This window comes from Penicillium cosmopolitanum (genome assembly GCF_028827165.1).
Source record: "Penicillium cosmopolitanum strain IBT 29677 chromosome Unknown utg000002l:1.0-415252.0:1.0-415526.0, whole genome shotgun sequence".
Lineage (NCBI taxonomy): Eukaryota > Fungi > Ascomycota > Eurotiomycetes > Eurotiales > Aspergillaceae > Penicillium > Penicillium cosmopolitanum.
The window spans coordinates 252424-274183 of NW_026622672.1; the positions used below are offsets into that span (position 1 = coordinate 252424).

At 45.0% G+C, this 21760-nt stretch overlaps 6 protein-coding genes across 6 annotated transcripts; 3 read left to right on the plus strand and 3 right to left on the minus strand.

Annotated features, from left to right (window-relative positions):
- Positions 1-2515: 2515 nt before the first annotated feature.
- N7509_000208 (uncharacterized protein) lies at positions 2516-3034 on the plus strand (the record flags this gene model as incomplete). Its single annotated transcript, XM_056624855.1, is given in 3 exon segments — positions 2516-2788; positions 2807-2861; positions 2910-3034. 3 exon segments carry the CDS (start codon positions 2516-2518, stop codon positions 3032-3034), a joined length of 453 nt encoding a protein of 150 aa, XP_056494720.1.
- A 3644-nt stretch (positions 3035-6678) lies between these two features.
- Positions 6679-7608, plus strand: N7509_000209 (short chain dehydrogenase; the record flags this gene model as incomplete). Its single annotated transcript, XM_056624856.1, has 4 exons — positions 6679-6807; positions 6927-7041; positions 7100-7276; positions 7337-7608. 4 exons carry the CDS (start codon positions 6679-6681, stop codon positions 7606-7608), a joined length of 693 nt encoding a protein of 230 aa, XP_056494721.1.
- Positions 7609-8448: 840 nt separating this feature from the next.
- N7509_000210 (tetratricopeptide repeat protein) lies at positions 8449-11721 on the minus strand (the record flags this gene model as incomplete). Its single annotated transcript, XM_056624857.1, has 6 exons — positions 8449-8692; positions 8787-8978; positions 9039-9563; positions 9623-10550; positions 11225-11369; positions 11443-11721. 6 exons carry the CDS (start codon positions 11719-11721, stop codon positions 8449-8451), a joined length of 2313 nt encoding a protein of 770 aa, XP_056494722.1.
- Positions 11722-14743: 3022 nt separating this feature from the next.
- N7509_000211 (uncharacterized protein) lies at positions 14744-15425 on the minus strand (the record flags this gene model as incomplete). Its single annotated transcript, XM_056624858.1, has 3 exons — positions 14744-14835; positions 14904-14985; positions 15054-15425. 3 exons carry the CDS (start codon positions 15423-15425, stop codon positions 14744-14746), a joined length of 546 nt encoding a protein of 181 aa, XP_056494723.1.
- Positions 15426-16296: 871 nt separating this feature from the next.
- N7509_000212 (uncharacterized protein) lies at positions 16297-18354 on the plus strand (the record flags this gene model as incomplete). Its single annotated transcript, XM_056624859.1, has 8 exons — positions 16297-16347; positions 16432-16847; positions 16916-17340; positions 17397-17496; positions 17545-17638; positions 17700-17897; positions 18027-18058; positions 18153-18354. The coding sequence occupies 8 exons, from the start codon at positions 16297-16299 to the stop codon at positions 18352-18354; spliced, it is 1518 nt and encodes a 505-aa protein (XP_056494724.1).
- A 756-nt stretch (positions 18355-19110) lies between these two features.
- Positions 19111-20654, minus strand: N7509_000213 (uncharacterized protein; the record flags this gene model as incomplete). The annotated part of the gene is made up of 2 exons (XM_056624860.1): positions 19111-20138; positions 20201-20654. The coding sequence occupies 2 exons, from the start codon at positions 20652-20654 to the stop codon at positions 19111-19113; spliced, it is 1482 nt and encodes a 493-aa protein (XP_056494725.1).
- Positions 20655-21760: the final 1106 nt, after the last annotated feature.

The following is a 21760-nucleotide window of genomic DNA, read 5'->3' on the forward strand; positions in this document are numbered from 1 at the left end:
TAAATGTCAAGTCCAATAGTATTACCACACGTTCGCTCAGCTATGATATCATCTTACCGGATGACGATTACCTACTGCACCCAAGTGGTGATTTAGTCGATTATTGGTCGCAATGTAATCTTACTTGCATAGGTGCTGCGAAGTCGACAGGTTTGAGGTGTCTGCCAAGAAAGTGATTGTGTGATTGTGGTGCATATACGCGGTCGTACACCTTAGTTTTGAGGGATTTGAGTGCTCAGCCGGGGAAGTCGAGGCTACCCCGCTGCCAACACAAGCAAGCACCCATGTCATACTAGTATCCCTGAACCCGTGGAATATTGCAATACATATTGTTGCAGAACTGCCGCAAGAATTTCGTGCTCGGCAATCTTTCCCAAGATTTGCCGACGCCAAGCAATCGCGTTATGTATGGGCCAGCCCATATTAAAACAGATCTGCAAGAATACGACAGTCACCGCCCTCAACATGTCAGTTTATGCAGTTTGCTTCAATATACGCAGTTTTATAAGGCAAATAACACTTGAAGAAAAATAGAAGGTAGAAGAATCCTCTGTTTCTGTTATATAGCATTCAGTTGCTATACAATTTTTAGGGCACACGAATGCCCAATTCTATATCTCAGGAACCACGCCAGTTGGCAACTTCTAGTATTTTGTATATTCTAAGTAGCTTCACGCGCTATAATTTGAGCCTAGATTGGTATCTCTAGGCCTATTATACCGCTCCCGTACGTGGAAAAAGCTGTTCAGCGGCCCTCAGGGACCTCATGAGCGGTGTAGAAAAATTTGCAATCGAACAGAGAACGTGTTCAGAACCTTAATCGGAGCGCTACGGAGATGTTGCAAGAGGCTAGCAACAGCCCGTCGTCGAAACTATTCAAGTCTAAAAAGGTGTTGGGCATCCTCGAAACGGTAAGGAGCCTAACCAACGACCTTGTTTAATTGCCTCTGAACGACTAGTGTTATAAGCTCGAAGCGCTACGTTAGGATCTCTACAAGGAGATATAGGTGGTTAAAATTACTGTTACAGAGCTCTTAACGTATTTAAGCACTGCCTTATTTGCTAAAATAGTAATAGAAGCGCCTATGCTGATGTATTAGCTCTTGATATTAGGCTCGTTTGTCACGGGATTCAGAGTATACAACACCTTAGGTATTCAACATCGATCCGAAACCGAATTCCTTTCGAGTCGCCTGTATATCAATATCCACCCGAAACCTAATGTATTTAAGATCCTATAAGTATTCAGGATTCTTGATTTCTTCGAGAATCAGTTCTGTATATTAACTACTTAATCTGAACTCTACTGTTTGATACCCTTGTCTAGTTATAGGTCTCTAGCCTGACAACTTAGTAACTATTACATTGTTAATCTCTCTAGTATCTCCTAGCCTTGTAGTATATAACTAGAATGTGAGGGGCTACAGCCGAATTGATTCAATTGAGCGGTGCCAACATGCAGTCTATCTAAAGCTTAGAGAAGTGTAAGAAAAAGGGGCGACCCGCGGCGAGTAAATGTCCTGGGGAACTGATAGATCACATCGCACAGGCTAAGCCTGGGCCATAGATTGGGACCTGTCCCGTTACAATATACTTATATAGAGTAACTAAGTATACTAACTATGAATATTATCCTATAACAGATCTAGTTAAGATATAACTAAGATTTAGTTAAAGATATAACTAAAGATAAATATATTATAACTAAGGATAAATTTAACTATTTTAGGTAAATAATCCTAGGACCCCGATGACAGTTCCCAGCGTGTTTTAGTGATCGAACCAGGGCAATGGCGTCGTTCAGCCTTACTGGAGGATGGTCAGAAGGCGATCAATGGGGCTTATTCAGGGCCATAAACCCTCAGGAATGCACACAAGAGCTTTACTATTGAACATGGCTACATCGCGGTCTACCATTATGTCGACGAGTTGTCCAAATCCAGTTATGATAAGGCAATTAAGATAATTCGAAGAGACACTGCTTTCAGCGTTGGCCAAGTAATACAGACCAACTACAACGAAACTATTTTTGGCCAATAATCCTCAAATGCGCCGCTTTGAACCCGCAACGTTGCCCCCCGCAAAGTGTCTGGTCGATAGATTATCAATGGCGGAAAAAGCTGCTACCAGGAGATTCATGGAGGATATCGGGCATAGCTTGGGCTCTGAGAATAAGCGACAATGTCGTATTTTCTGGAAGAGTTTGTATGAGATATATAAGGCAGGGATTTATAAAGTGCTTCTCTGCCGTTTGAAGGAATTTGACAACTTTTGTAAAAGCTATTCTAGGGCAGCGGAAATCTCACTTGTGAATAAAGTTTTAAAGTGGGAAAAGAAATATCTCCCTTATATTGAGTGATTAGAAACGCGGATCTTATTACTGATTGTAGGGGACTCGAAACGTCTCAGCTACCTTAATGACCCTTAAGTGTGAGGGCTCTTGAAGGTTCTGGAGACCTTGTGGAATAATGCATATACTGAGTAGGCTACTATTGCTGAAAAGGAAGCTTTCAAAATGTGCGCCGTAGATTCTATTTCTGCTGATAATCTAGGTATAAGATACAGTAATGAATTGGTGTTTAAAGGTGGGACTGATAAATCTGCTTTTGTCACTCTTTTGCCAAAAGAAGACAGGACTTTGTCTGTATCGTCTATTGCCTCTATTTGCAAAGGAGACTTCTTAGGCATATTTGCTGGTACAGTTTGTTTCTCTGAGGATCTCAGTATAACCTATAGTATTCCTGGACCTTCTGGGAGACTTGAGCTTAATTATTCTCAAGTTACAGGGGTACTGAACCAGATATAGGTATCTGAACCTGGTGGTAAAGTAAATGTGTGCCTTCATTGGGATATTTTCTGTGGTGACGTCGTAACATAGTCTGACATTTCGTGGTGAGTCTCTGTTATAGCTATCAAACAAATTATGCTATTTGAGCCTCTAAGTCGTATGGCTGCTCAGCACGAGCAATATGAAATATACTTGTCGTCTGGAAATGCCGAAAGAGGCTTTCTCGAAATTGCCATCAGCCAGTGATTAACGGCTCCGAAATTCTCCATTTCTCTTTCATGAATTGTAGATGTTTTTCGTTCATATTAATCAGGAAAACTCAACCTACTAAACATTGAAGCGCTTTCTCCTCTCTTATCTTTTTTGTGGGTTCCGATCGTACGCTACAGAGCGCACAGTGGTTGGGAGGCATGACCGAGAAAGAATCCCAATGGAGGCTTATCATTGAGGCCAAATGGTTAAATAAGGCTCGCCTGCTAACGCTGAAGGGGAAGATAAGTTACTGTAAAAGAAGGATTTTCTTATCGGTCGGTATCGCAACTTCATTCCAGGGCAAAACATTCCTCTCAACAGACTCCATTCTTTTGACTTTCGTTCGGCAACTCTTCAGGAGGCTTTTAAATTACACAAAATCGAACTAGAAGTTGCAAAAGCTCTTCTTCAACATCTTCCAAAGACACCTGACGGCTAGAGTTCCCCATCTGTGGCATACAAAATTCACAGCAGCCGAGTCGACAGACATAATGTACACCTCGCGGAACTTGGTACACCTCGCGGAACTTGGCGATAGCGCCCTGCAACTTGTCGTTTGCTGGAAACACCACAAGAACAGACCGGATTATCGGGATCATTCCCACGGATATCATTGAAACTAAGAATTTATTGCACGGAACACATTTAAAATATGATCGACCTGCATTGTTGTTGCGGTTCGAAGTTTTCGTCACGAACTCGTCGCTAGGCTTGCCGCATCTCATGCAATCGGGTCCACTATCCGGTGCAGGAACCAACGGTACAAAAGTTGTGTGGAGACGCATTCTCGTTTGTGTGAGTCGGTAATCGATTATTTAAAGTCAGTTTGCCCCTTTTCAGAGTATTCCAATCCTCAAGTGAAGACCTGCCGCAGGGATCACCATCCCCTAGGGGATTTCATCCTTGAGTCTCAATCCACCTACGGGCAAGATGGCCCCGTGGATTGGTTGTCGTGGGGCCCACAATCCCCTGGGGGAATTCATCCCGCGGTCCAAGCCCACCCACGGGCAAGTTAGCCCTGTGGAATTTCTCCCCGAAGATTGTCCCTCCTGGTGTTCTCATGGTGTTCTATTTGTGAACCTTTTTTACAAAAGGTATTGGGCAGAGGCCTATGTACTACGTAGGAGATCAGTCTACATAGTGGCCTTTACATAGAGAAGGAGCTTATGTAGGTGCTTCTACGTAGGGAATCAGTCCACATAGGGGCTTCTACGTAGAGCAGAGGCCTATGTAGGTGCTCCTACGTATGAAATCAGATCATGCGCTTGTCTTTCAACCACCTTTTTGAGGGCCGCAGGTTTGAGAGGGGCCACAAAGCTCCTTCAATATTTAGAAGTTCTCGCAGGAATAACCACGTTTCTTTCTAGTGTACCGCATTTTTCTCCCTTGTGTTGCTATTGAGAACAACCACGCCTTCCACAGGCGGGCAGGTCCGCCTCGTCTGATAGAATTCGTCGTGAGAAGGACCACGGTTTCCCCTCTTCAAAGGATCAGAGAATCGTGTGCAGCCCTGGTTCTTCAGATAGAGCTGTTCGTACGATGGACCATGATTCTCCTTACCCCAAGCTATCGTGCGCAGTCCTGGCCCTTCCGATACACTTCGGTGGGTCCTCTTTGCAAACTGCACACTAATCGTGAACCTTGAAGTCTGAGTCGTGACATCTGGATAAAGCGGCGGCACAGGCCGCCGCAGATCGCTAGTTCACAAACGCACAATCACTCCCAATTATCAGGAGCACACCTTCAATGTCTTCGGAAGCATGTTGTGAAAAATGATCTTTCAGATCTAGCAAATTGGCCGATCTTGGAACGGATTCAACCCAAAGTGAACGACATGATGGGTCAGCTCTGTTCGAGTTGCTTAGAAAGGTGGATATTGGATTGGCCAAACTGTGTGGTTCTGCAAACATGGAAATGAGCTCAGTTTCATCACGATATCCTCGCCAGCTAGCTCCTCGCCAGCTAGCACTTACTGGAGGAGATGGAGTTAGATTGCTGCAAAGCCGTTGTTCTGGAGCCATCGACGATGATTTACATGGGATTGTTTGCCCACAGCCCTAATGTTCGATCGGTTGGATCTTAGCGGCATGTCATAAATTGTAGATCCATGAGCATAGCCCCTCTGGTCGCAAAAGGCGGCTGATGAGGATAAAACGGCTGTCTTGATGCCGGGTATTTTGTGAGGTACAGGGATGATAAGCAAGAGCCGAAGGGATTCCATAACACATCTCACCTTCCGCATTTTGCATCTGGCTATAGGCCAGCGAAGACGAGGTAAAAGGAAGATAAGCTGGTGATGGAATTAGGCGAATTAGGCGTTGCTTATCATATGGAGGAGTGGATTGAATTCCGAAAGATGGCGGAGGGTAAACCATTTTCCCGAGACCACAGTTTTTATTGCAAAGATACAGTAAATTGACAAGAATTTTCATGTCGTTTGATGTGACAACTTTGACAGCTCTTGATCCTCGCGCGGTCAGAAGTATTTATTGTGGGATGATACACACATTACACAACATAGTCTCGCGACACCTTTTGCAATTCCTTCTCCTTAAACTTCCACAGATAATTATACATATACTCGTGGTCCCTTTGCGAACGTGCTCGCTCTACGGTACCAGCGTTGAAGCCAACGAGCCCCGCGGTGAGGGGAAGGAGCAGTGATGCGATTCATGCATGCAAGTGCAGGGTATTTTGCGACGTAAGTCAGCCTCTGGTCGTCAACCACGGGACTCATAGCCAGGTGCAGAATATCCAAGCCGTTACGTGTCAAGTAAAGCAGCGGATCAGTGGACCGAGACGCGAGATAGGTTAATATCTCCGCGAGAGCTTATTATTCGCTTTGGTTGGCTTCAAGGTCCGTCTTTTGTTCGGCTAGTCCGGACTCTAGATCTGCACTTCTCTTAGAATCTATAAAGCACTATATTCTACTAGTAATTACTAGTACTGGCCCCGTGACCTTGTGGCCCCGTGGCCCCGCTAGCTACAAACTGCGGATTTTTTGATGAAGAAGAAACTTCATATTATCTATATAGTACTAGTATCCCTTTGACACCCTGTCAACTCAAGATCTACCGACGTATATGATCTGTGATTCTCCTAAAATCAAGCACTTGAGGGATAGACTGATCTCAACTTTGGATATAATTCTCAGTAGTAATTTCATTGACAGTACAATAAGTGCACCAGGCCTTGCCTGGGCAAAGATTCAAAGTATAGTAACATTTGAAATAGAGACCAAGGCAAAGAGATAACAAGCGGAGACAAGCAGTATAAAGACTAAGAGGAGGGATGGCCACCTGGGCATGTACGAGGTAGCCCTCACCAACCACGTGAATCCGCCCGGCTGTACATGCATTAAAAACTTGCCAAGAAATAAGCGAAAGTTCTTGAACCGAAAAGAAATTTGAGCCTGCAAACATTAGGTAATAAATGTCGCCTATAAATCGAATTTTGAGATGAGGGGTAAGGTAGGCTTGTAAACGCACTTCGAGTCACCTCTTGCTGAGCACGCTGCCCACTCATTGGGCCTCTTGATAATTCCAATTAAAAACCCGGAGCAGAGGTCACAATGAAGAAAAGAACTGTCTTAATAATAGGTATTTTCCTTTCAACGAAGTACACACGGGCAGTCAAGAATGCTAAGTTATTTTCCAGGCGCCAACCAAGGTATTGGCCTTGGCCTTGCGCACAAATTTTTTGAAGAAGGATGGGAGGTTTTTGGATCAGTGAGGCCGCAAACTATCAACAGCCCATCACTTTCAGATGTAAGTGGACAGTAATTTCGAGGTTTTTTGTCGAAGATACAATTTGATTCCTGCGGGCAGCTACAAGGGTAATAGCGGAAAGGGGTAACTAATCCGACCACTGGTATTAATGAATGTAGCTCCGCAAAGTTGCCTCTAAGATTTTCGAAATTGATTATCTGGACGAGAGTCTAATCGCTCGGGCCGCTCGCGAATATGGCGATGGGCCGTTGGACTGCCTAGTAAACTGTGCAGGTACGTCTTCAGTCTCTTGATAGAAGAAGCGTGACCTTATATACAATCGAACAAGCAGGCGTGAGCCAAGGACCTGAACTATGGCAGGAATATGACAGCCAAATATTGACGGAATGGTTTCGGATCATGGTAGTCGGACCATTCCTGACGACTAAGTACTTTGAATCGAACCTCGAAAAAAGCGAATTTGGTGGGAAGCTTGTCAATATCTCTTCACCACTGGGATCTATTAGCGGTGAGTAAATACTATTAATTCGATCAGAATCTTAACTGAGGCCGTTGATTGATCGTTTAGAAAACTATCGAGGCACGAAGTTTGGGTACAAGATAGCTAAGGCCGCTCTTAACCAAGAGACGCGGACTATCGCAATGGACCTGAAAGGGCGCAAGAGTAGTATTAGTGTCATGGCAATTGACCCTGGAGCGGTTCCAACGAGTCTCTCGAGATGGAGAGGTAATATCACGGTCGAGGAGTCTTCAAGTGGAATCTACGCTGTAATTGACCGGGTGGGAGTTTCCGAGACAGGCGGATTTTGGAGTTGGAACGGCGAAGAATACCCTTTCTGATAACGCGATTTGAGCAGCCATTAGTAGGGGTTCTAATACTAGTTTTACGATCATTCTACATGTATGTACGGCATCCTCTGATCGACTGAAGTTTCAGTTTCCCATGCATGCATATATTCATACCAGATCAATCTCTCGGCTAGTACAAGAATTAGAATCCTTTTTGTGGGCTTCTCCGCAGGCTCAAAAATCATTGTATCATCACTATCACTGCCCAGTTGGGAGTAAACATTCGAATGGATGACAAGCGGTAGTAAAACTGATTATTAACTAGATGTATAGGTGTTAATCAATCCGTCCATTAAATATGTGGACTGGTAGATTGTAATCATACGTATCAATTTATATAAATACTACGTATTCGGAATGGATCTTGGCTGGGCCTGGGGTCTTTCCGATCAGGAGTCTATTCCTAGTATGGATGCCGCCCGTCTTCAAATTCTTTTAGCCATCTTCAGCAATTATTGTTAATATCTTCCTAATGGTTCATGAACTTGATTTCTTTACCGGGAATGTGAAAAGACCATCGATTTAGAGGGAATGATGTCACACCTCATATTTCTGAATGTAATCTCGTGTATGAACGCTTGAAATTCACACGCTAGGTACCTCGCTAAGGTTTATTGAAATCTTATTCACATACAAATTGGCGCCCGAACTTCTTATATAGCACGCACATAGATGGATACGCACCTGGGGCTCGCTATACGACCTTGACAACCTTCCAATGTTGGAAATATTCAAGGTTGTAGAGGATTTCAATCGAAAGCTACCAAATTATACCTAAATTGACAGGTGAAACATTTGAACCTGAGTCTGACTTAAGCCCCCTTTTATCATCTATCTAGCCCAGAGGCTGACTAGTTCATCAAATGCCGATTCATCATTCATTCGGTCATCATCCATTCCAATGAGCTCCTTCCTCAATGATTTTGCCTTTTGGAGAACATTTTGAGCTGTACCGAGTTCGCCCAAAAGCCGCAAGACGCAACCTTTCTTGTACATTGTCCGAGCAATTTCCCCTTTCCGAAAGCCTTGGTCGGAACCCGATTGATAGATATCAAGTGCTGCTTGAAGATAATCCCTAATGTTTTAGTTTAAGATCAGCTTCAAGATATAATACTCAAAACATGAGCATTCAATCTAGATTGATGCAACTTCGACGGTCTGGGACTCACCTTGCTTTCTCATCTTCGCCCATTCTCGAAAGATGCCATCCAATCTTGTGGTATGCATCTGCAGTCTTGTGATGAGCAGTGCCGAATGTAACTTCCCAGTTGCGCACAGTCTTCAGATGTAGCTCGTAAGCCTCATCCAAAAGCCCCTGTCCGACCCGGATATTTCCAAGAACGTAGAATGCATGGCCAGGGCTGTTTCTTGAGTCAGCAAGAAAGAATATAGTCAGGTAGAGGCCCAAATATGCCACTCACACATAGTCTTCCGTATCCTCAGGCTGACCAAAGTCCTTCTCCCTCTGCTCAATAATACCCAGAAGGTTCTTCGCAGCTTCGTCGTACCGCGATGACCCCTGAGACCACAAGCAACGGTTCAAGTTCACATCATAGACTGGATCAGTGTCGTTAGGCTGTTTGAGAGAAATACATTTGTAGTAAACCTGCTCCGCCTCGGTTTGACGCCCGAGTCCATTTAATGAATTTGCGATGCCTCCATAAAGGCACTCCTCGGTCTGTAAGCGGGTTGGAATACCGGTAATTCCTCGTCTGGTACCTTCATCAAACCAATGAAGGCCTAGCTTGAAATACTTGAGTGAGCTGGAAAAATTCCCTACTTCGGTTTCAATACAGGCTCGCGCGTAATATAGCTGGACCGTTTCGATGATAGTCGCATTTCCATCTCCAATGAGGCGTGAATGTCCACCTTGACTTGTTAAAATGCGCTCTCCGGTATCTAGGAGTGGTATTCCAAGACCAAATAAGCTTCTTTTGTAACAAAGCCTATTAAAGAAATTCTATGAGTGTATGAATGGTACGAGACGAGGGGTGGGAGAACTAACCAAGCGCCTTTCCGGAGTAGCTCAATGAAGCTGAGTGGGACATTGAACTCGTCAACATCTGCACCAGCCTCAATTTCATTGTAAAAGTCGTGAATGGATTGAACATGCGGAAAGTAATTCGTGTATTGGGTGCGTATCTTGGGCCAGTCAAGCTCCCACCCATTACTGATCACCTCGCTAAGTGCGACAGTGGCTGATTTGAAGGATTCCTGGGATGATGATGAACTCATGTGAAGTTGTGTACACACCTTCAAAACCCTATGCATGTTGAAAGAACGAAATTCATCATCTGCCATCATTTCATTCCTTCCGATGAGCCCCTTCAGAAGTTTCCCTATGCACTTGACACGGTCTTTGACATATCCTGGGTTTCCCAATCGCACTTTCACCGTTTCCCTCGAAAATATCTCCTCTTGAATTTTGTCAGGATCCAATAAAGAGAAAAGTTCGATCATCTCGCGAGAGTTGGAGTCGAGACCGTCAAGCGCTTCGAGAAACGTCATATCCAACGCCTTTTCGTAAGAGGCGTAGGGGGTGCTAACATCGTTTTGTGATGCCTCTTCCAATACCGATCGTACATGACCCCACTGCTCACTGTAAAATCTCAAGGGACTGCGATTACCATTCATCAGACCAATACAAGCCTGGATTCCGAGGGGTAAACAGCCCAAATGTTGGACGACCACTCGAGCTTCGGCTTCATCGTTTGGCCTGCGTAAGTCTTCATCAAGGTGGCTCAGAAGCATCCCAACAGCGGCATCTTCATCAAACTCTCGAAGCTCTAATCCAGCTCCTGCAAAGTCTCTACCAGCGAATACCGGATCCCGTGTTGTAAGCAGGATTCTGCCTTGAGCTGAGCCTCGAGGCCAATACTTCGTGATAACTTGTCTATCGGCGGCATTGTCAAAAATGAGTAGCCAAGGGTACCCTATAGTAGGTCAATATGTGGCAACGCTTTTACATTTAGATAAACCCACTCGTTGTTCTATACCAGTGTAGCAGAGTGTCCACGTCCGATTGAAGATCTGGAGATTGCTTTTCGATAATGCCAAGTTTGAGGGCGTATGCAGAGAATGTTTCTTGGATTTTGTTGTCTCTGTCAGCCCGTACAAATAGGATTGAAGGAAATGATAATTTGTTCTCCTGGGCGAATTTCACGGCCAGCTGGGTTTTCCCTGGCCCGGCCCCCCCATATAGAGAAATCGCGCTTCTCGGCACTATTTGAACCTATAGGCCCTTTTGGTAAGAGATGCTCTCCAATTTGTTTTAGTTGCCCCACACGGGAAACGAAGTGGGGATTTTCTGGATGCTGCAGTGAATGGCATGGGAGGTTGGCTGTGGTATAAGCTTGCTGAAGTGTCTGAGGGCCGCCTGCGATGATTCAACTTAGTATGCAGGGATACATAGAGGTGTAATATCAACTTAAAAAGTGGCCATACCTTTTATTTCATTCATACTTCTCTTGAACCTCCTTTTTGCAGATGGTGTTATTGATACGGGGGCTATGGCAACCGAGAGATGCGAATCTAGTATGTGCTGCTCTTGATCCAATTTAGCAGTCCACCTCTCAACACACGCTTCGGAACTCAGTTTTAAGCTCACCCTTTTCAGGAAGACTGCTCAGAAACTTGTCCACGAATGCAAGTAAGGTCTCAAAACTCTGACGATTAAGAGCAGCAACGGAGTGATGGTTGCGCTTCACCGGAGTAACGCGGGAATTTTCGAACTTGGCAATCTCACCATTGACCTGAGTTATCACAATTGAAAACTTAGTAAATTCAATTTAAGAAAGACAAAATACATGAAAGGGCGCAGCTTACAATGACTTTTTGTTTCTCTGCAACACGAAATAGAGCTCGCGCTCTATATTTACAGGGTTCAGTCTCGTAGAAGCTGAGAATCTGAAGGTTTTTCTTTCGTAATTCCTCAAAAGAATCTTCGATGTCTTTCAACATCTCAGAATTGACCCTATCTTTCTTGCCTGTATCCATCTGAAGCTCGGCCGTGGCGCATCCTCTAATTGCACTCTTCAATTGTGCTGTATTCTTTGCGTTCAGTGGAGTCCCAAAAAACACTAATGCACTAGGGAATACATTCATTGGTCTGTGTGATCCCGGCGAGTTTTCTTTCTTGAGGTTCTATTCGTCAATAACAAGGCCTGTTAGTGGCTCCGAATACTCAAGTGACAACGTAGTTTCGAGTTTCGAACTGAACCCTTGAAATGGTCCATCAAGCATCGGCAGCATTGGGAGGTAATAATGTCACATAGACGTATATACAACGTTTGAACTTACTTGCAGAAAAATATATCCACCCAAGCCATGGCATAACACAACCACTGGACATTTCCTCCCTTCACGATATCGGCTGACTATATCTCTGAGTCTATTGCTGTCGTCCAAAAGCTGCTCCCAAGAGAAGCACTCATCCAGCCGATTCCGTATCCACAAAAGTCGAGCTGAAGGTCTCTCATCTTGTAACCAGTCTCTTGGCCAGAACTCTGTGCTACTCAAAACATCGTTCCATGGCTGGCCCGGGTCATTCAAGGAAGGCGTTAAGCCATTGACAACGACGATACTGATAGAGGATAATGTCAGCATGAAGATGATCATGTATTGTTGAGCATTGGAATTTCAATTGATAGGGGTATAAGAGGATGCTTACTCGAATTCCGTGAAGGGAACGCCGTTGCCAGCTGGAACCTTTCGGTCATAGAAAAACGTCCCATTTCCGTAGCGGTCGTCCATAGTTTTCTTTGCGTTGGTGGCTCCTTTTTGATGAAAGGTGGGGTACTTTGACTCTCTGTGAATTCAGTTAGATTGAACGGTCACTTTTGGAACGCCTCCGGTATACTTTCCCTCTAACTTCCCAAGCAAAAAAATTCGTAAAGCTGTGGGAAAAATGTTCACGTGTTCCTCGAATAAAGGTCACACCAAATGGGAGGAGCATTAAAGGCTGAGAAGGCCAGTACTCACAAGACAATGAACCCGAAGACTTCCCAAAGATTTTGTTAATTGCATCAAGGGGGCACCAAGGGGAAACAATGGTCAATCCCCGCTTTTTCAGGGCTCCAGGTCCCCTCTTCTCTCTTTCTGCTATTGGCTATATTTCTTTGTTGAGCTGGGCTGTTGAGCAGCGGTGAAAAGGCAAGGTAGGAAATGAATGGTATCTTAGCAGTGGGGTTTGACTTATCCAATAGATGGGAGCACCGAGCATCCCCGAGAACGAGAACGAGATATGAAACACAGAGAACGGAAAGGAGCGCTCCATAGCCTCAAAATGACAACAGGGGCTGTGTGGTCTCAGTCAGCTTCAGAAGGTATATGGCTTGCGGGGTGCTTTTGTTGGCCGAATGGCCTCAGAACTTGAGGAGATCAAAGCACTGGGTTGGCTTGATGACCACGTCATGCTCTCTCATTTAGGCAACACTCTACCGACGTGAAGCGCCGTCTAGGGTCGGAATAAATTATTCGTGAGCTTTCTTTTCGAAATATTGTGATCCAATGTGCTGTCTTGCATATTTAGCTTAACCCCGAAAGGAAGCGGATTTGCATATCAACGGACCCCAGACAGGGGTAATGTTTGATTAATCGCATATCTGGCGGAAAACACGGACTGAGTAAAATTCGATATGCATGATACCGGGGGGAACATCAGATGACCCCTTTGATGTTAGTTTGGCAAGCTTAAAGCGGCGCTGAAGCTTGGGACATAAGAGTAGATGACAACTTGCTCTTCTGAGTTTCTTGATCACCCGGGACATAATAATTCAGACACGACTCTCATCTACATTACAAGTAACTGTTCAACAAGCCTCACTTTTATATCTGCTTCTCACATCAAGTACGTGTTCGCCTAGAAATTTCAACAAATACTTTCTAACCTACAGAAGCATGCCGGCGTCGAGTGAAAGCAATCGCGATCAACCTTGGAAACGCTTCTGTGACCCAGAGGCCCCAGGGCACCAAGATTTGATTGATGCTGCTTCTGAGCAAACTATGCGTGGTTTTCCAAATGCACCGTTCCTTCAATATTTGAAAGAGAACAAAGGGGGCGAACAGTGTTCGGTTCCTCCTCCAAGACTGCCAAAGCCCAAGTCTGGGTAAGCTCATGTTCCCTGTCAGTACGATTTTGGTGGTTCCAATCAGCTGAACTTTCCCATAGCGGTAAATAAACTCAGTACCGTCAGGACTCAACCGGACAGACACACCTGGTTCTACGAAGAGGGAAGGGAAACGAGTGATGTTGTTGATTTGAGTTAACGGATATTGGCTTTCGGGGCAGACTCATCGTTTGAATGGGTGTCATTTGAAGCTTTTTTCTTTTGCGTCAGTCCTTACCTAAATACACGCAGAATACTCAACTACTTGTCCTCAACGGTAGCATATGACTCGTATTCCTATTTAAGGCCCTATGGTAGAAGCCTATTCAAGTAGCTCCAGTTGGGAGACTTTCAAACTCAGGATCCACTGATCTTGTACCACCAATACTTGGTCATTAATCGTGGGTTTTTGGAATACACAAATACCAACATGGAATTAAAACAGTTGCAAATTGTTTTTATTGTCATGGAAATACATTGAATATGATACGCAAATGGCACCCAGGTTCTTCAGTCTTCATAAAAGCACGCAAAGCGCAGCTCCACACTCTCTCGCTTCGGTCCACCCTGACGGAAAGAGGGGTGATTAAATGATAAATGCGCGCCAACTGTTTCAAGCACTCGAGTTAGCAGACTCATTATTTGTAGTCCGAGATACCAGTGTCTCGTCTTTCAAATATTCAGACATGGTATACATAAGCAAAGGTCTTTAAAAACCTACAAGGTATATCCCATCCTCGTGAGTCAGTATTCCGGAATACTATGATCTCATTTACCAGCTGCCCTGAAAGGAAGTACCATCGGTGCTGAGAGTTATGGTAAAGGCGCATACTTTCACCCACATGAGATCTATGAATCACATCATTGGTCTCAATATCTTCATTTGATACTGTCGTAAAATCGCATAAGGCCAGGGGATATTCCGTATTTGGACCTATGGTCGCTCTCCAAACACTTTCCAGGACAGTGTCTTAGCATCTAACATCTTTGAGACAATTTAGAATCGAGTATGGAGTATCTTACTTCAGCATCTCAAACCGCTTCCCGCGAAGATGCTCGGAATCTTTAAATAACGACTCGAGCTGACGGGCTGCACCGTCAGGTGTGAAATCTATATATCAAGAAGTGTCTTCGATCAATTTCTGTCTCGGATCGGACGACGATACCGAAAGTACCGACCTGTGTGTGCGTATAGAACCGGATTTGCAAAAGCTGGTTCTTCTTGGAACGTATTAGGGAAGTCCTCGCATCGCTTGCGTCGCTGAACATTGTTTGAGTTCACGGTTATTATTCAAAAGCCCCATCGAGCAAAGATCAAGCATTACGAACCAAATGGGTAAGAAAATGAATCTCCATAGCTTGAGGAAATGCATCGCGCATTTCCTTCATGACCTCTGGGACATAATAATCGAGAATTGCCCCATCATCATCAAAGTCCACTGGGGAGAGCGCGGTAGGCCAATTTCTAAATTCAAACCCATGAGTATCCAAAAGGAATCTTCCTTTCTCTCCACGCGCGTCAGTCATCAGCGCTGTATACTCGCCATATTCGTGGTTCGTTTTCGTTCCATCTTTGAACCCCGACACGTCAAAGGTAATCATGAATGGCTTTTCACGGCGGTAAAGGTCTAGGCGCTTCAAGTAGTGAAGATTTGCCTGAAATGAGCTTGAGCTCCTATCTTCGGGGGTAATCATATCCATGTTCAAATATTGCTGTCCCGTGCCCAGTGCTAGTTTCCTATATACACCAGATGTCTAGGGCCTATGAGTCGTTTTATAATTTCTCCGCTTTTCAGACACACAGCCATCCATTTTACGGTTGCTTAAAGCGGCGAGTGTTTGATTTCAAGGGTCTCCAGTGCCAGCTGCTCACTTTCAAGAACGCTGTTCTAGATTTGGATTTAGTAAATTCAAACACGGAATCAAAGCCCTGATTCGATAGTATCCATGTGATAAGCCCACACATCGCAGCGGACCGTCGCGGCGGGGCGACGCGCAGTTTGCCCATTTGCTGGGTACTGTGCTACATGTCATAATAGAAAAAAAAAAAAAAAAAAAGTGCTGACTCGATCGTTCAGGCCAGTGGGGCAACACGCATGATGCATGATGGCCAAGTGGGATTAGCGCCATGACCTCGCAAGCCCCTCTTTCAGCCGTGACTCGCACCTGCTGCACGGAGTGCCTGAAGCTGAAACTCGTATTTGCAATGTATCAGGTAGGGATGCATGCAGGCATGCATGCAACGTGTCACGAGTACCTGGGTGGTTTTTAATTGGGCCAAATATGCATGGTGAAGTCGCCTGCTTTGATGCCCCTCCAAGGCTTTCTATCTCCACCCGGAAGGAGTTAGTGGAGTCAGAGGCTGGCTCCGAAGCACCGCCCCGCTTCCCCGACATTTGAAAAATCTCAATTTTGTTTTCAAACTGGACATATAAAACAAAAGATGCTTTGGTTTCAAAACCTAAGACTGAAGCGTCGCCATATCCTAAGAATATTTTCAGCCTCTTTTCTATTCTCTCCCTGGTCTAGCTCTCACCGTGAACGCAATTACAGCACCTCACCAAGTTTCACCATGGATTTCCAGCGGGGAACTACTGTACAACTCGGTTCAGTTGAGTACCTCGTAAGGGGCAGAGTTGAGGTGTGCCCAACCCAAATACAGTGAGATTGATGAATATGAAGTCACTAAGAAGATGATTGTGGTTAGAGATATTTGCCCGCGGAGCTTTCGAAAGAACTGAAGGAATGTGACAAAATAACACCCGTCGTCGTTCTTAACTCCGTTGGTTCGGATATTCTGCTTGAGAATCTGGAGAATACACTCGCGAAATTAATCGAGGAAGATGATGTCTTTACATCAGATTTCATGGCGAACAATCTGTTGGTGTTCCAGAGCCTGCAACTGGGAAGTTCCAAGGCCAACCTTCCGGTGGAGGTCGTGGAATATCTGGAGAAAACAGCAACAAGGTGCTTTTTCCTTCAATGGACAAGTGACGAGGATATTCTTCCCCAAGGTCCCTACTTCGCTAGTCACAAAGGTCTACACCAGGCCTGGAGACTATACGAAGACAAGCTTGCTGCATTCGTCTCAACCACCTTCCCGGCCGATCATTCTAATTATGAGTAAGTCTCCAATGCGATTGGAAGACCATCTTCATTTTCCCGAATATTCATTGAATCTATGGATCTAGGTTCAATCCAGTAGGGGTTGTCGCTGGAACCGGCCTCCATCGAGCGGTTGCTGTGCCGTCCCGTTTATACTATCCGAGGAGCGCTGCCAAGCCTCTGAACGGCATCAGAGTCGCTGTGAAGGATAACATACACTTGAACGGGGTTGTCACCACACTAGGCAGTCGCTCATACACGGAATGCTATGGTGTTCAAAAACAAACAGCAACATTTGTCAAACATCTGATTGATCAGGGAGCTGTCATCGTCGGTAAAACTAAAATGTCTTCTTACGCCGGTTCTGAAATTCCTCCCGAAAAATGCATCGATTACTTCCCTCCGTGGAATGCGCGAGCTGATGGCTATCAAGGCCCATCAGGGAGCTCTAGTGGCTCAGGTGCATCCGCTGGGGGCTATTCCTGGTTAGATCTCGCCTTCGGCACTGACAGTAAGTTGTGACCATGTAGCCTCGACTATGAAAGGCAAGTCTGATTGTTTCGCCAGCTACTGGGAGCGCGAGAATGCCTGCTGCTGCTCATGGACTCTGGGGATTAAAGGCGTCCTGGAATCTTTTTCCAATGCAAGGAGTGGTTCCAAGTGTCCCGTACGATAATTCCTCGCCCGTAATTCGCTAAAAGCTGACTAATTTCAGGCCCTTTGATTCATTTGGCATATTTGCGCGTAGCTATAGTGAGATACAGCGTGTGCTTCTTTCCTCCGGAATTCCTGAATTGGACGAGAGAAAGGTAAGCAGCCATGCTGATTTTGAAGCTCCTCAACTAACATCCGCTTTCTAATGAATGGTAGTTACCAATTAGAATACTATACCCTACGGATTGGTTTCCGTACAAAAATCCTGCTCAGCAGCAAATGACCGAGGAATTCGTTGGAATTCTAGAGGAACTTCTTGGCGTGACACGTACAAATATTTCGCTGAAAGATGAATGGACCCGGTCAGCACCAGAGAATTTCCGCCAGATTCCAATTACTGAGTTCTTGTATGATGTACGTTTTGGCAAATAGCTGTTTGTCCAGAATTTCCGTTTGGGCTCCTTTCCTAATTTGGTTATCTGCAGACGGTTGAACGAATAAATCTCTATGACGGTTATCATTCATTTGATGACTTTCGTGCAGATTATCAAAATCTCACAGGCCATCAGCCTTATGTGAGCCCCTTTCATATCAGGCGCTGGTAAGGTGTAACCTAAACTTCAGCTTGAAGGCTCTAGTGTATCTACACAGACTTACGATGACATGTAGGGAAATGGGAGAAGAGATCACTGAAGAAGAGAGGGCCCAATCTGATGATGAGACCAAAGTCTATAGAGATTGGATTGACGAGAAGATCCTCACGAAAGACTCATCTGGTGCCCCTGAGGCGATCATGATCCTACCCCTTGGCAGACCAGGGCCTAACTATCGGGATATTGTACCACCACAACAGTACGTCACATTGGATTAATCCAATTTTCTTTTGTAATGCATTCGCTGACGAGCTTTCCTCACAGGACCGGAAGATCATGGTACCCAGGATATGACGAAGATTTCCTCGCGTCTCTTCTCGGACTTCCACAGCTGGTGGTGCCAAGTAAGCTTCTGGCCTCGCTTTTTTCTTTTTGAGATGCATTGCTCAAGACTGACACATCTGTCATATCAGTTGGCCAAAATCCATTTGAATCTAGAATATCAGCTACTACCGAGTATTTTCCCATTGTTGGCTCCATCACTAGCTCTCGTGGTAGGTGAAATTCTCGCAATTGTCAATTATTTCCAACACTAACGGCACTCAAGGCTCGGATTTGATGCTTCTGCGGGTAGCTTTGAAAGCTTTGGAAAATGCAGGATGGCCAACCAAAGTCGATGCTGGAAGGAGAATGTTTGCTGTAGGTAATAACACTCGTCATACATCATCACCAATAGAGGGGGATGAGTGCAAATTGTAAGTGGTATGTAGAACACCATTCGGCAATTTTACCTAAGCAGGAACACCCTCGAAGTATGAATCTCCTCTCTACAAAATTGATCAAAAATGTCATTTGTGGCTATAGCTGAATCACAAGCCGGATCAAATTATGTCTTCACATAGTAGTAAAATTTGATACCTCAATATATATCAATTAAGTTTCCTGAGTAAACAGTGAAACTTGGTAAATAACTCGAATAAAACTGCGACGGCACCCGTGTATCGTTTCTGTCAACTCGAAAGCGGTTTTCTCAATCACACCTGATTTTTCAGCTTAGCTACCCGGAAGCCAAAATAGCGATTCTTAATCATTGTACATAGAGACGCATAACCCTTTCGAATTTGACCCCACAGTGGTATCGCAACACAGACTGCAGTGAATGGGAGTGCAATCGCGAAAAAGTATTTCAACGACGGATTGGGGCTTGTAAATGCGGTCACATTCATACCAAATAGAGATGATATGAATGTCAAGGGAATAAAAACGAAAGCCAAAAGTGTCAATAAACCAACTCGCTCTGCTTGCTCAAGTCCCTTCTTGGATTCTTGAATACTGATCGTACTCATTATTATTTGTATGGACTGAGTACGCATGTCAAGTAAAGACAAGGCTCGAGTTTGAAGTTGCATGAAATCTCCCCTGACGCGTCTCGCTATATCTTCCACCTGTGCACCGATCGCCGCGACAGGCCATTCAAGCTGATGACGCTGATCAATGAAATCTAGCACAGTACTAAAGTACACGTTTGCGCGATCGATAATTCTTTTGTCGTGGAGAAGAATTTCAGCGTGTTGGTCTGCATTGAGGTTCGGACAATCGAGTGGCTCTTCCATGAAGCTGAGGAATCTGGTCCAGCACAGCGCAGACGTATCGAGAAGATCGCACAGGAAAACAAAAGGGTCTTGCACACACAATTCAGGGTCCAGTAAGAACTCGGTGTCTCGTTTGGCCCGCGAGTAGCAGGGATCGGGACTAATATATTCATTGTCATTCCTGCCAGTGGGCAAATCATGATTTCGCATATCCGGAAGATCGAAAGCGCATGAGCCAGAGCGCATCAAAGGAAAGAAACGTTGCTCAGATGTGGTATCATTGCTCCACGGAGTAGTTCCACTCGGGTCTCCGCTGTCATTGAGGACCAACCCCGACCACGCCTGGTGGCTTAAATCGAATGGAATAAACGTGACTTGCTGCTCGACAGAAAAGTGGCCGGCTCCATGAATATTGACACGCCGATATTGTACAGCCCGGGACTTCCTTCCAGTAATGAATTCAGGTGCCGCTGTGCTGTGATGTGATCTAGCCGGGCTTGAGCTGCCGCAATAGAGCCTTGGTGCAAGTCACCCTGGCCTAGCGTAATCATCTGCACAGTAAAAAATGGATTTTGTTGCGATTTTACCGCACGAACTTGGAACGACTTTGGAAATGCAAGATGACCAATGAGCGCTTCCGTGGGTGCGTTAAGACGTTGACCAAGGTACTGGAGAAGTGACAATTGAAAACATCCACGTATGGAGATTATTGATCGGGGCTGAATAAGAAACGGTTGAGGATTATAGGAAATAGGGGCCCCAACAACTTGACATTGCTCCAAATATTCATCGATCTTAAGGATGCAAAATGAGTTGCTTTGGCTTGGAGTTGTGGCAGCATCTTGTAGGAGGGCGGTGCGGAGGGTGCGACCGCGAGCGTGTCGGTCGAGGAATCTTGCTCTCATGAATTCGACAACCGTGTTTCCCCATTGCTCCTTCAGACGCTGTGAGAGATCCGACTCAGCAGACGGCAGCATGGAGGACATTTTGATAGGGCTGATAATGTATAGTATAATAGACTGATCCCTACTAAAGGGTCATTATATAGGATAGTCATATACTTGTCAAGTTTATTGAGGCGCTGTTAACTATTCAGAATCGTTTGAGTTAGCGCCAGTGCCAGTGGTGTTCAAAGTTTGTAGGGGGCTGTACATGATCACCTGGGCATTCGAAATGACAGTGATTACCTCGGTACATATGTGCGTTGGCTATGCACAGCTTACGGTACATAAGCGCGGGGCTTCTAAATTCGACCTAGGCTGAACCATTTCAACGGTTGATGCCACTCATTGTGCATTATGAAACAGGACTGTGTGTACACATTAGCTCTCTGGGAAGTGAAACTTAATTGAATGCTATGACCCTTTGAACCCTTGGAGCAACTAAAATCTCGGGGTTCTTGGCATATGCAAGTACATAGACAAATAACAAATAAATTTCTACCTCATTCTCCGCAATGCTAACTCCGAGGCTGCAAAACCCTCAAATAAATTTGAATATTTTTTGGCTGTTTTTCTTTAGACGAACGGGAATTTTCATCTAATAATATAACAAGTAATGGGGAATTTTTTTTTTTAAAAAAAAACCCGATTCTGAAAATCTAGCCGGAACGGCCGCATCTGATGGGGCGTGGTGAAGTGAGGCGGTTGGGGGCGAATGTAAAGAGCAGGGGGGTAACGAGGAAGTCTTTCCCAAGGTCCGTGACCCCGGACTACAAACCAGCCCTGTCAATAGACTGCGAAAATACCCACGGGTAAACTGGCACAGCAAGATCGGCGGCAATGTGTGACTCTAGAGGAAGACCGTGCACATATGTCAAGAAGACGAAAGGGCAATGAAGCCGAGAAGCCGCATGAAATTTGCAAGTCTAGTTGATTATGTAGACGTGATTACCGCAACTTTGGTCTAACCTTAGCTTTCACAACGAAAGCCTTGAAACCTCAACGACAATTCCGGAGCTGTTTTAGATAATAAACATGATTGGGAAAAGGCCAAAACTTGGAGGTTGTACAGTCACCTATTCGTGGGCGACTCCCTCTTCGTGAGCGACTCCCTCTGTTGAAATTATTATTATTATTATTAATTATTTATT